The sequence below is a fragment of the Lathamus discolor genome, chromosome 4 (assembly GCF_037157495.1).
Source record: "Lathamus discolor isolate bLatDis1 chromosome 4, bLatDis1.hap1, whole genome shotgun sequence".
NCBI classification, from domain to species: domain Eukaryota; kingdom Metazoa; phylum Chordata; class Aves; order Psittaciformes; family Psittacidae; genus Lathamus; species Lathamus discolor.
The window spans coordinates 109,425,557-109,438,980 of NC_088887.1; the positions used below are offsets into that span (position 1 = coordinate 109,425,557).

Consider the following 13,424-nt stretch of genomic DNA (forward strand, 5'->3'; position numbering starts at 1 on the left):
ACTCAGATCAGTTCTCTGCCACAGGTGGCTGTGTGGCATGAGTTCAAATACTGGAACAACTGAAGTAAGGCTGGAGGAGCATAAAACTCCACTTAAGCCAGTACTACTGCTGAGGAAAGGCTTATCCCACTGCTCACTAATATAACACATCAAAGTGGGAATAATGCAAAAGAGCTTCAAAGTTGCACATTGGCTTGTGGGGTGAGTCTGGTAACAGCTCTGGCCTGTCAGAAAGTGCAGTTTGGACAAAGAGCAAACACTTTGGTTCTGTAAGGGACAGTCATCACCTGAAAACAGGCAAAATTGACTCAGTACAGTTTTGTGTTGTGCTTAATTTAGTTTAACTGGTGGATGCTTCCACTTGAGGCTGTTTCACCAGTTCTCTTGCACAGAATCTAGGGGTTGGTTTGTTGAACAGACTCTAGGTTGGTTGTGCAGTTTTGTGATGGATTCCTTCCATTTGCTGAGCCACTGAAAGGACAATTAATCCCAACAGTAGTCTCAAACTTGGCTTCTGCCAGATATAAGGCAAGGGTGAGAACAGATCACATCATATAGCAGTAACCTGAAGTCAGGAAATATTGAATGCAGCACAAAATTGCACTTCAGTGTTTAGAGGCATCTGGGAAGCAACCAAAAAAAGCATAGCCTTTAGTTTTCCTTCATTTGCTCTAGTTCTTAATATTTTTTTTTCACTTTTTTAAAGTATATCAAGTGTGTCAGCTAACAGAAGCTTCTCTCCACAATCCCATTTGGTGTCAAAGGAGCATCTCAATTGTTCTGCCAAGGAAGCCCCTTAATGCTGTCAGTGCTTTCTTCTCTGGGAAATATTTTGCCTGAGGTTAAATACAAATAAAGATCTCACAGTGAAATGAAACTTCTCAGAGGGTCATCGAGTGGATAAATGACAACCATCACTTTCAGTGCCTCCCATGGTGCATTTGTTGATGTGTTTGTAAGTCATTGGAGACCAGTGTCGTGGTTTAAACCGATCCACACAGCTCGTTCACTCACTACCCCCGCACCCACCTTTTTTTTTCTCCCTCTTTCTTTCCTTTCCCCACCCCCCTCCCCCCAGCTCCCAGAGGGATGGGGAGGAGAACTGAGAGAATGTAACTCCCAGGGGTTGAGATAAGAACAGCCCAGTAACTAAGGTATAACACAAACCACTGCTGCTGCCACCAATGATAATAATGATAAGAGAAAATAACAAGAGAAGAGAATAAGATACCACCGCCGAATGAGTTTGACCCCCCCCAGAGAGAGAGCCCGTGCCCTTCCAGGTAACTCCCAGTTACCTCCCTGGGCATGACGTGCTGTGGTATGGAATACCTCTTTGGCTAGCTTGGGTCAGGTGTCCTGTCTCTGCTTCCTCCCAGCCTCCCCTTGTCCCCAGCAGAGCATGAGGCTCACAGAGTCCTTGGTCAGGGTAAACATTCCTTAGCAACAATTAAAAACAATCGGTGTTATCAGCTCTGTTCCCAGGCTGGAAGTCAAAACACAGCGCTGCACCAGCTACTAAGGAGGAGAAAAACTGCTACTACTGAACCCAGGACAGTATCCACCCCTTATTCCATACCATTCACGTCATGCTCAGATCCCACATTTTCAATATACCATCGCTCTTACATATATATACATCCACATGCACACACAGACAGAGAGAAGGAAATAATTTCTTAGTGCATGGACCAATCCCTATTATGCTGTCGAGTCCATTCAGTCCATGATGTCAGGTTCCATCCCTTGTAACAGACTTTCAGGGCAGGAGAGGCTGTGTGCAGTGTTGGATCGTTGCCTGCTGATGCTGATCATTCCTTCACTGCAGAACTCATCTGGTTCTATCAAAATTCGTTCTCTGTCGGGATGATGGTTGGAGGGAAGGCAGGGCCAGTCGCTGGTGACCTGAAGACCTCTAGTTGATGGGCTATAAAAGTATTACACAGCAGGGAACAGCACACAATTAAGTTCATTGGCTGTTTTCCCCTGAAATCAAATCCCCTTGAGGTATACATGGGACTTCCCCATCTTCCCGCATTACCCACCAAGTATATCCGGGTCCCTGAGCAAAAGCAATCCCACGAGTGGGTTGCCTTTACCTGAAGCAGGAATAACCCAGACGGTCTTCCCCAGCAAATTCTTCATGTGCACCACAGGAACTTTGTCCCCCTCTACAATATGTAAAAGTTCTGACTGGGCTGGGCCAGCCCTGTTGGCCGATCCTCTGGTGTTGTCCAACCAGGTGGCCTTTGGTAAGTGCGTATCCCAATGCTTGAAAGTTCCCCCACCCATTGCTCTCAGTGTGGTTTTTAACAGCCCATTGTACCGTTCGATGTTCCCAGAGGCTGGTGCATGGTAGGCGATGTGATTTACCCACTCAATGCCATGCCCTTTGGCCCAAGCGTCTATAAGGTTATTCCAGAAATGAGTCCCATTGTCTGACTCAATTCTCTCTGGGGTGCCGTGTTGCCACAAAACCTGTTTCTCAAGGCCCAGGACAGTGTTCCGGGCAGTGGCGTAGGGCACAGCGTATGTTTCCAGCCATCCGGTGGTTGCTTCCACCATGGTAAGCACATGGCGCTTGCCTTGGCGGGTTGGTGGGAGTGTGATATAGTCAATCTGCCAGGCCTCCCCATATTTGTACTTCAGCCATCGTCCTCCATACCAGAGAGGCTTTAACTGTTTGGCTGGTTTAATTGCAGCACATGTTTCACACTCATGAATAACCTGGGCAATAGTGTCCATTGTTAAGTCCACCCCTCAGTCACGGGCCCATCTATATGTTGTGTCTCTGCCCTGATGGCCTGAAGCATCATGGGCCCACCAGGCCAAAAATAATTCACCTTTATTATATACCTCCCAAAGTATAAAGGTGGTGACCACACTGGGAACATAAGCCAGATCAGTTTCATGATCAATGATTCTATTGCATTACAAGTCATTACCACAAAGTACAATGAGACAAGAACCTTAGCCCAAGCCCCACACTTGAAAAACACTACCACAGCAAATACTGGCTCTAAGTAACGTACAGCGTTCTGAAACTCTGAGATCACAAGGAACAACTTTGAGAGCCAATAAATCAGCATTGTGACGAGTGACCGGATCAGATCTGTCGTTATCTCAACCCTTAGTGCCCCACGTTGGGCGCCAAAAAGAACTGTCGTGGTTTAAACCGATCCACACAGCTTGTTCACTCACTACCCACCCCCCCCCCCCCCTTTTCTTTAATCCCTCTTTCTTTCCTCCCCACCCGGCCCCTCCCCGCTCCAGGATGGATGGGGAGAAGTGAGAGAATGTAACTCCCACGGGTTGAGATAAGAACAGCCCAGTAACTAAGGTATAACACAAATCACTGCTGCTACCACCAATGATAATAATGATAAGAGAAAATAACAAGAGAAGAGAATACAATACCACCGCTGAACGAGCTCGACCCCCCCGCCCCCAAAGAGAGAGACCGTGCCCTTCCAGGTAACTCCCAGTTACCTCCAAGCTTACAATCGGTGTTATCAGCTCTGTTCCCAGGCTGGAAGTCAAAACACAGAGCTTGCACCAGCTACTAAGAAGGAGCAAAACGGCTCCTGGTAAACCCAGGACATCCAGGCTTATAGAACCATAGAATAGTTAGGGTTGGAAAGGACATTAAGCACATCTAGTTCCAGCCCCCTGCCATGGGCAGGGACACCTCCCACTAAGCCATGTCACCCAAGGCTTCATCCAACCTGGCCTTGAACACCGCCAGGGATGGAGCACTCACAACCTCCCTGGGCAACCCATTCCAGTGCCTCACCACCCTCACAGTAAAAGGCTTCCTTGGTTATTTAAAGTTCCATGCATGCTTTAAATCTTCTGTATGATGTGATATTTGCTTTGCTCCCTGTTGTCATTAATCAGATGATCCGGTACTCATGGTGGCTGCATGTGTTCCATCAACAGCTGCAGGTGATGTTGAAGCTGCCTTGTATTCTGGGAGTCCCTTTTTTTCCTATGGGAGGATAACACAGAGCTTGTGAAATTTATAAGGAGCAATGACAACATCCAGTGGCCACACTATGGAATCACACATATGTTAGGTTAGACCACAGGATGCAACTTCCTACCAGGAAAACATCAGTAAATGCTGGTTATGTTATCTATCAACTTACTTAAACACGATTCCTGTGCTCTCCTTACAGTAATACCTGCTTTCACAAAGAGGCAGCTGGCATCATGGTAGGGAGCTGACCATGTCCATGAATTTCTTTGATCTTGTCTAATTCAAGTTGAAGAGTTTTAAAGAAGCCGAAATGTGCACATGCAGGTCCATGGAAGAAGAGGCTGTGCTACCCAGGCACTTCTGAGGAAAGACCAGGTGAAGGGCAGCTTGCAGAATACCCACCAGGAAGGTTTTCAAAAGCTTTCCTAATCTTTGACACAATGTATTCCTGGCTTACAGCCCTGTAATTAAGGCCCTGTGGTTACACTGCCCAATGCTTGCTTATGCAATTGCTGTGAACCAGTCTAAAGCCTTGCTGCACAGTCCCACCTTTCCTCTTTCCCAGCTCCTGGGCCTTGCCCTCTGTTGCATCACAGAATTGTGGCTGCAGGAGAAGCCATTCCTGTTGCCCAGCCGCCGGGAACTAATGGCCGGTTTCCAAGGTTAAACTGTTCACAGACTCTGTACCGGCCCAAATCACCGCTTGCCTGCAAAGGCAGGGGTGGGTGTTGAGGCAAGGGAGAGGCTTGGGGACAGCAGGAGCTAGGACATCTCCTTCACTGGCAGTTTAAGCTGCTCAGGGAATGGTATCCTGTCTGTTGGGCTGCTTTGGTAAGGTTTCCTGACACTGCTGTTCCCTGAGCACTTCCACATTCCTCAGGGTCCCGTCGTGTTGGGGGAACTCATGCTGCTTTTTTTCTGTATTTTTTTAACCCAGCTGATGTGCAATAATGTCTAGACACAAGGGCTGAGACAGCAGCAGCAGGTAATTGCTTTGGTTTCAGGATGTCCTATCTTAGCTGTTGCATTACAGCACTGTTCTTTGACCCTGGCCATAGCTGTGGTCATCTGCTCGCTCTGGGTTTCAGAGACCTTCTAATTTTTCCATACTTTCCACCGCAAGAGTGAGAACTTGCTGATAATACCTAATGCTTTCCTTCTGCATCTTGCATCATGCCCATTTCTGCATTTGACCAGAGCTGTAAAGCAAAATTTAAGCCTCCGCAACTGCTCCAGTCAGACAGTGAACACGGTGCCTGAGCAAGGAGGGTGTCTGATGTCAGTGACCTGTGCTGCAACATGCGTGTGCCAGCTGTCCTCACTCCTGAGCTAGGGAGGGAATTAAGCTGGGTATCAGTTCCTTCAGCAGAGACACAGGCAGCCCCTCCAAAAAGCACTGCAGAAGAACTCATAAAGGGTCCTGCTGCCACTGGAAAGGCTGCTCTGCTCCTGTAAGGACTGTGAAAACAGAGTCCTTTGTTTAAGTCCTGAGCATGTCAAAGGGCAATATTCACCCCCTTCCCCCTGTTCAATGAAAGTCTGGATAAAAATTAAGAGCAGCAGCAATATTTATGTAAGGTGTAACAAGGTAATGGTTAGGAGGTGTTCTTGGTACAAGAAAAAGAAAAGGGGGAAAACAGGGCATTTTTATACACCTTTTTTCAATTTATTAAATTTAAAATTTAACAAATGTGGTTGAGGGAAAAATCTCTTTTTTGAGAGATGTTTATCCCAAAGCAGCTGTGGAAGAGGCCAGCTGAGGCTCCATAGCATGAATTCCAAACATAAGTAGTCAGGCTCCAGTATTTGCTACTGAAAGCAGTTCTGCATGTTCATTTCCTGGTGATTTTGCTTCATGGGCTACTGAATACAAAGCCAGTAGCTATTCCTCTTTTCCTCTTAAGTGTGTAAAGACCTGCCCAGTTGGAGCAGGAACAAGCCCTCACTGGGCCATGTCTCCCAATCCAGCAGCAAATAAAGCCAAGCCACTTCTCAGAGCAGCTGAGTCATAGACACAGGCTTCCTTGCTGCTGCTGCTTTATGTATCGGCTACATTTATTTTTGAGAATTACCCTTAAATGCAATTAAAGCAAAACCCAGGACCCAAAAATGAGGAAATGCCCATAGTCCTGTGTGCCTCCTTGCCTTTGGGGAGAGGCTGCGCAGTTCTGTAATCACGTGCTGGTTGCTGCAGGGCTCACCTCATTTTGCAGCACAGATGATGCCCTGTGGTGACCAAGCCACACAGCAGTGGTCTTCATTGTGTCTACCCAGGTCTTTAAGGTGCCAGAAGCCGATGGTCATGATGCAGCAGGTGGCAGGAGGCCCAAGCCTGACCAAACCTGCTCCTGGTGACACAGGAGTCACTGAGCTGATACAACATGTGGGCTCCTCACAGCAGCAGTGTTCCCCCCTTACACCAGAGGTGTCTGCCTGCACCCTGGCAAAACATCCCACCCATCCCACCTCTGGCCACACTAGAGCAGTTCCACCACTGCTCAGTCCTTTATAAAGCAGCATTTATATTGTCTTCTCTTGAGCTCTCTTTCAGAAAGGGTGGGGAGCATTTTTCAGCCTCTTCCATCTTGGGAGAAAGTATCTCAGATGCAGGCAATTCTGCAAATGAGGGTCATTCAGGAAGGCTGAAATCTCACCTCACTGACTGAGAAGCCAGAGAAGGGGGACAGAGGAGCATGAACCACAGGCAGAACTGAACCTAAAATCCCTCAGGCTACTCTGCACAGATGCCTTGTCCCCAGCAAACAGGAACACTTACCTCAATCAGCCTCTGCTCTGCTAAGGCCTTAGGTGAAGAAGTGGAAAGCTCTAAGGAGCAGCTACGGCTTCTACTCCTGCTCACCTTTCCCTGAGCACACAGGGGCAGAACCTGCAGAAAACAAGTGCCTGGCTCTCTCTGGACTGGCCAGATGCCATTGGTCAACTGGGCTCACAACCCAGGTACAGCTGGGGCCTTCTGTGCACCATGGGGCACCTGCACCTCTCCAAGATGTCCCCTGCAGTAGCAGAAGAAACTGACAAGCACTGAGCTATGGGAAGCCACAGCCCTACCTTCCCATGTTGCACTGATTTACTGGGAGATGGGTCATCCCTTCCTTCTCCTGCTCCTCAAGAAAGCACCAGGCATTCCAGATTCCCCATGGACAAGCAAGACACCTTGGCCACCCCCTTTGTCAAGTCTGAGATTCTAGAAGTTGCTGAACACCCCCAACACCATCCAGCTTCATCAGTACTTTTTAATCACAGAACAGCCTTGAACCTTGACACCTCACAGCTCCTTGGCTCCCTACACTCAATGACTGAAGTAAATTGAGCAACTGGTACTCAATACAAGTTTAAAGTGTTTGTGAAAAGCCACCTCACTGAGGGCTAAGCAGCAAGATGTACCCAGCACAGACCAGCCAGTGCAGGGTTAAAAATCCTATATATTCATTAGATACACAGAAAATAACCAAGGGAAAGACGCTACAGTACTCGCTTTCCCTAGAGTTCTGGATGTCAAAACTGGGTATTGTTTTCTTGGTTGGTGTATGCTGACAATATATTGCTTGTGGTCAACAGCCCAGGAGATACAGGTATGCGAGCAGCTGCCTCCAACCTAAGGGTTTGCTTGGCAAAGAAGAACCTGGTGGTCAAAGTCAGGACTCCCACACGCACTGCCAGAGCACAGACCTGCCTCACCTCCTCACAGTTCATCTGAACTGCAGGCAAGAGCACCTCAGGGCAAAGCACTTGCCACTGTGTCTTCAGCAGTCCTCAACCTGAGAACACCAGATGTCTTCTGGCCAGGCCTCTGCAGCTATTCCCATCTTCCGAGACAGATGTCTTCAAACTGGGGTGCACAAGACAAGAAAAAGTGGTACACATGAGCAGTATTTCACCCTTCTACACCTATTTTGGTGTAGTTTTTAATGTACGAATCAGTACAGTATTAGTTTATAAATAACCTTGGGGGTGCACACTCAGAAATTTTATACCAATAGGGATATGTGATTTCAAAAAAGAAGAAATGTTTGGAGACCACTGTTCTAAGGAAGACCTTCAAAGACACCTTTATACTTTCCAGTTCTAAAGGTACCACTAGTTCTCCAGTACTAAACTAAGGCTGATGAGCAAGTGTGCTGAACCACATCTTCCTCTGCTAAGGCCACCAGCTCCTCAGCACCCTGGGATATACTGGTGTCACCCAGATCACTCCTGATCTGTGGACTGTTATGATCTTGGCACAAGCTGGAGCAACCCCTGCAAGCCACAGGAGTCTGCCCTGGCTCCCCTCACACTCCTGCAGCACAGGAAGCTGTACACAGCTCATCTCTGACTTTCCTCTGTCAACATACCTACAACAGCAAGGAGAGCAGCACTGCCTTTGACCACACTGCTCAAATGCTCATCCTCCAAACTCAGAAATATTCTACACAGAATCCCCATTAGGCCACCTCCCTTCACTCCTTGAGCCCAGGAGTTACCAGATAAAGGCTCTAGCCCGCCTTTCAACTTCTGCTTAAAAGCTGACTTGCACTTTAACAAAAACAAAACCAAACACCACCACACCATCAAAAGATCAACAGCATCCATCTTTATTCCAAACAAGACAGAACAACAGAACACCTGTAAGCCTTCTGGTCATATTTCATGGAAATCTTGAAACACTGGACACACTAACTTCATGTTCAAACTGTAACACTTGGGGATAGGATGATGGCACTGCTAAAGAGAAGTGTTTCTCCTAAACAAACTAAAAGTTAAAGTTGAAAAGTTAACTTTCATTTCTGATGCTTTGCTTCGTCTTCAGGTGTTCCTGCTTAGCAACAAAAGCAGAAAAAAAAAAAAAAGCCTGCTTTAGAACAGCAAGTAGGAGTAGACAGAAGATGTGGCCATACAGAGAAACAGTGGCTTAATACGGTCTCATGCGGCTTGATGGGGGTGGTGCACGATTCGGAGGAGTAATTGCTATATCCAGGTAGTCTCCTATCTGGAATTTCTGAGACTGCAATGTCATGGAATCATCTGTGCCTTTCCTACCCGACATTGTGCTGCCAATCTCCTTCACCCTGTGTGCAGGAGAGGAAACACAAGTTAGTGAGCAGAGGCAAATCTCTCCTGATACGCAGAACAGGAACTGTATCAGCTCACAACCACCTCCCCAAGCCATTCTCCGAGCTGTATTTAGTGACATACACTTGATGCTGGAGCTTTTCTCTCCAGTAGCAGATGATTAGGAAGAGCTACACCAAGTCCTCTTCTTGATGGAACAGAGGGGTGAGGGTACCCTCTACTGTTACCAAGTTAACTACGAGAGAGAACCCCACACCCCCTTCCATCCTGGCAGAGAAGATGACCCCACAGATTACAGAACAGGATGTATTCAGTGGTAGCTGACAAAGGCTAGCTCATACCATCTAGGAAGATCAGTATCTGCAACAAGATCACTGCTGAAACTGAAATGCATTCTCAGATGCCAGACCCACCAGGTCTCCTAGTAACAGCAACAGCTTTATCTCCAGCTGGAGGTCAGTGTTCTGGTGGTTGCCAACATTGAACAAAGCCTCAAGCACACACTGCTTTGAGAGCACATTAACAACAATGGTCACCAATTAAAATGCAGAGTTAGCAGCAGTCATCACACCCTTTGTTGTCAAGAACTTCAGAAATCTGATATATGGGCCCTGAACTTTCAAATCTGTGTTAATGAAAAATAATATACTGCTCTGGTGCCTGAAGTCTCCTATTAACACCGAGAAAAAATGCCATTTACCTATACCCAGGCCTCTTGAGATCTGTAAAAACAATTGCAAAATTGAAGTGAGTGCCCTTCTTCCGTGCTTCTGGGTACACTTCTTTCACTAAGCTGGTCAGCTCTTTCAGGGTTGCGTCCATCCTACATTAAACAAACAAGCCAAAGAGGTTCATGTTCTCAAAAGAAACAGCAATAAGAAATTTCCCAAAACCCATTCAAGATGGAATCAATATATGGCTATGACTTAACCACACATTTCCTTGCCTTTGCATACTTTCTGTTGGTACACAAAGGAGAGCAAGATCTTACATTCTGGCTACTGGGGGGTGCTGATTTCACAGCTCCACTGTACACATTTGTGATCTAACCAACAAGTACCAAGAAGCTGCTCTAGATATTGATTATAACACCTGGGAGAATTCACCACTTATTGTGCACTAGAAGCACAGTCCACTGCAAATGTAGCTTCTCATTAGATCAAGATCAAGACAAATCTCTTAATCTCCATATACATTTCAACATCTGCTTTTCCAAGTCTCTCAAAAGAGCTGCCATTCAAACAGTGAAGGTCTATAATTTTTTTTAATGCATTTATATAACGAAGAGTTTAACAGTTTCCTCACTTAAACTGACATCCATGTTAAATTATTTTCTTGAATATTAAAAGACATGTAAGAAAATAAGAAAAAAAAAAAAAAGTTTTCCATTTCATCAAGATTTCCGTTTCTGCTGCAAGAGGCAGCACTCCTCCTTTCCCCAGCCTTCAACCAGAGCAGGACTGAAGCTCATTTCTAGACTTCCAAGAACAAAAGGGCTCAATCATTGCAACTAATTATACAGATTGTACATTGACTCCAAGCTTCAAGTGACCAAGGAACAGTGTGTTGACAGACAATGACCATTCTGACTTCTGTGAACAGCTCAGACACCATCAATAGCCTGAACTGAGTCCATGAATCCCATGAAGAAGCTAGAACAGCATGCTTTGCTAGCCCCAAAAATGGATTTGTTCAACCATAAGATATACAAGCTATAACTTTAGCACACATCATGAAGGATAAAGATGAAAGGAGTAGCATAATTCACTTTCAAAAGCTTTTTTTGTATTACTACAAACAAAAACTAATGTGTTTGCAACGCAGACTAAAATAGCTCTCCAAACTGGATCTGAAAATAAGAAAAAGCAGCTCTCTTAGCAGGCAGCAGTTAAAGCACTACTACCAGACCACACAAAAAGAAACACACTCTTCTACCCTCAAGAGGCTCTGCCTTAAACCTACGCACCATTCACACAACAGGCCAAGCATCCTGGGACAGTTACTTCTGCTGAAAAAACGGAGTTATTAGAATGAAATTTCAGTATTAGCTAAAGCAGAACCCCTGTATTGAATAGATTCGTTGTGATAACAGAAAATAAGCCATGCATCAGCCTCTGGTTACATGCCTCCATAACCGGCAATCCTACCGCACCGAGTTCCGGCGGGGGCAACCAGCACCTCGCACAGCGGCCCCGCGACAGCTCCCCCGCAGCTCCTGCTTCAAACAGCGCCCATCCCCTCCCGTTGGCGGAGCGCCGGACCAGGTGCTCACCCGCCCCGGCAGCCCTCCGGAGCGCGCTCCCGAGCAGCGTTCCGCTCCTCCCGGGCAGGGGCCAGGCCCCACCGCGCACTCACCAGGTGTAGATCTGCAGCTCGCTGGAGGGCACGTTGCCGCGGGAGAACTCGTCCATGCGGTGGTGCCGCCCGTTGTTGGTGGTGAAGACGCGAAGCAGCAACGGGCACGTCTGTGAGGCGAGACGCGGGTGAGCAACCGCTCGCTAGCGCCGAACCCCTCACCCCGCTCCCCGCACAAGGCCTCACAGCGCCGCCGCACACCTTCCCCTTCCCCTTCCCCTTCCCCTTCCGCCGCGCCCAAAGCCGCGCAGCACCCGCCGCCCCACACCTTCTCCCGGTCGATCGGCTTCTCCGGCTCCTTCTTGATCTCCTCCTGCGTGACGCGCGACTCCACCGCCATCTTGCCCCACCGCGCAAACACCCGGTGAAAGGCCCCGGATGTCCTGCTACGTACCTCAGCTCTCGCGAGAGGGAAGACGGAGAGAGCGGCGACGGGCGGGGGGGCGGTGCGATCGTGGGCTTGGGGCGCTGTGGTAGGTGGTAGGTGGTAGGTGGTAGGTGTGTGGGTTTCTCCGGGGTGTGAGGGGAAGGGTGCTCGGAACTGCCCGGACAGTGCCTCTCCTTCCCGGCCGCGTAGTGGTTGTGGCTCTCGGGGTCCTGGCGCTCGGCCCTCGCAGCCGGCAGCGCATCGCTACTGAGCGCAGCCTGCGAGACGGCGGATGTGCCCGTGCTGTGCGGGCACGGGGTGCGCCAGGCGGGCTCGTGGACCCAGTTCCAGCTAAGGCTGTGCTGGCTCTGCAGCTGCCGCGGCGCAGCGAGGAGCGGGTGCCTGACGCAGCTTCATGTGCTGCTGCTGAGGCCTGTGAACACCTGGGATTGGGTCGCTGATCTGAGCGGGGTTTGCATTCTCCAGCTGCAGCTGGCAGGGATGAGGATGCACTGCCTGAGCCTCCTCCCCTCGCTCTGCTCAGTGTTACACCCTGCATCATTGCCTGTGTTTTGTAATACTTAGAAAAGCTTTTATTAAGCCACTGATTGTCATTTCTTGGAAAAAAACCCGCTTTCTGTATGGAGGCACATTAAGCATGTCTAATGTAGGTAAACACAATCAACCACTGTAACTAACAGTAGATTAAAATAAATTAGGGGTAAATCATATTTAGGATTTAGCTTCCTTTAATATTACATTGAGGAAAGATCAAATGCATATACATTCTACTTATAGTCTTGTTTTTCCAGTAATTTTGTATTAGGTTAAATCCAAATCTGTAGTTGTGTCTTAAAAAATAAGTAGGAAGGGGATGTGTATTTCAACTTCTTTTAAATGTTGAGAGTTGTCTTACTCAGAAGGGGGAGGAAAGTTGTTAGTTTGTTTTCATAGAATTTACACTTGCATTATTTCCTCAAATGCTGTAAATTTATTTCTCAAGAATAATATTTTTTTTCTGTAAAACAATAGACAAATGTATGTGTTTGCAGGTGCAAAATAGCCAAATATCAGAAGCTCATAGAATTGCAAAGGGAGCCCTGGAGAGAGCTGCCTAACCCAAACCCCTGTTAATGGCAGGATCAGTAAGGGCCGGTTGCTCAGGGCCAGGTCTGGGTGGGTTGTGAGTATGTGCAAAGATTGAGACCTCCAGGCTGCACCTGCTCTAGCGCCCAGGCACCATCACATTAAAAAAAAGAAAAAATGGTTGATTTTTATTATATTTAAAATTTCTCATACCTCAGTATGTGCCCATTCACAGCATCACAGACTTTGAATGGTTTGGGTTGGAAGGGACCTTAAAGCTCAATTAGTTCCAAGCCCCAGCGACAGGCAGGGACACCTTCCACTACACCAGGTTGCTCCAAGCCCCCTTCGGTCTGGCTCTGACATTGCCTCTGGTTCCGTCGCTGGGCACCACTGTGGTTAGAATCTTCCTTTCGGACGCGCCCCCGTCAGGTGTTGATACACTGTGACAGGATCGCCCGAGCCGTCTTTCACAGCTGAACGGTTTCAGCTCTCCCAGTCTGTCCGCACCTTACAGCTCAGGACGCCTTCAACACGGGAGCGGAGCCGAGAGAAGCACCGCGT

General features: G+C 47.8%; 1 protein-coding gene and 1 long non-coding RNA gene across 2 annotated transcripts; both read right to left on the bottom strand.

Moving 5' to 3' along the window:
* Window positions 1-3,741: 3,741 nt before the first annotated feature.
* LOC136013946 (uncharacterized) lies at window positions 3,742-7,651 on the bottom strand. Its single transcript, XR_010612454.1, has 3 exons — window positions 6,756-7,651; window positions 4,149-4,339; window positions 3,742-3,988 (listed from the first exon to the last, which is right to left on the bottom strand). It is a non-coding gene; the product is annotated as an uncharacterized LOC136013946 (long non-coding RNA).
* A 901-nt stretch (window positions 7,652-8,552) lies between these two features.
* On the bottom strand, window positions 8,553-11,785 carry SAP18 (Sin3A associated protein 18). The gene is made up of 4 exons (XM_065678555.1): window positions 11,676-11,785; window positions 11,408-11,517; window positions 9,753-9,875; window positions 8,553-9,048 (listed from the first exon to the last, which is right to left on the bottom strand). The coding sequence occupies exons 1-4, from the start codon at window positions 11,745-11,747 to the stop codon at window positions 8,892-8,894; spliced, it is 462 nt and encodes a 153-aa protein (XP_065534627.1). The 5' UTR covers window positions 11,748-11,785; the 3' UTR covers window positions 8,553-8,891.
* Window positions 11,786-13,424: the final 1,639 nt, after the last annotated feature.

Coding starts and splice junctions, on each gene's coding strand:
- SAP18 (XM_065678555.1), bottom strand. CDS start 11,747: ATGGCGGTGGAGTCGCGCGTCACGCAGGAGGAGATCAAGAAGGAGCCG. Junction 9,876..11,407: donor GAGCTGCAGATCTACACCTG/GTGAGTGCGCGG, acceptor TGTTTAATGTAG/GATGGACGCAACCCTGAAAG. Junction 9,049..9,752: donor CTCAAGAGGCCTGGGTATAG/GTAAATGGCATT, acceptor TCCTGCACACAG/GGTGAAGGAGATTGGCAGCA.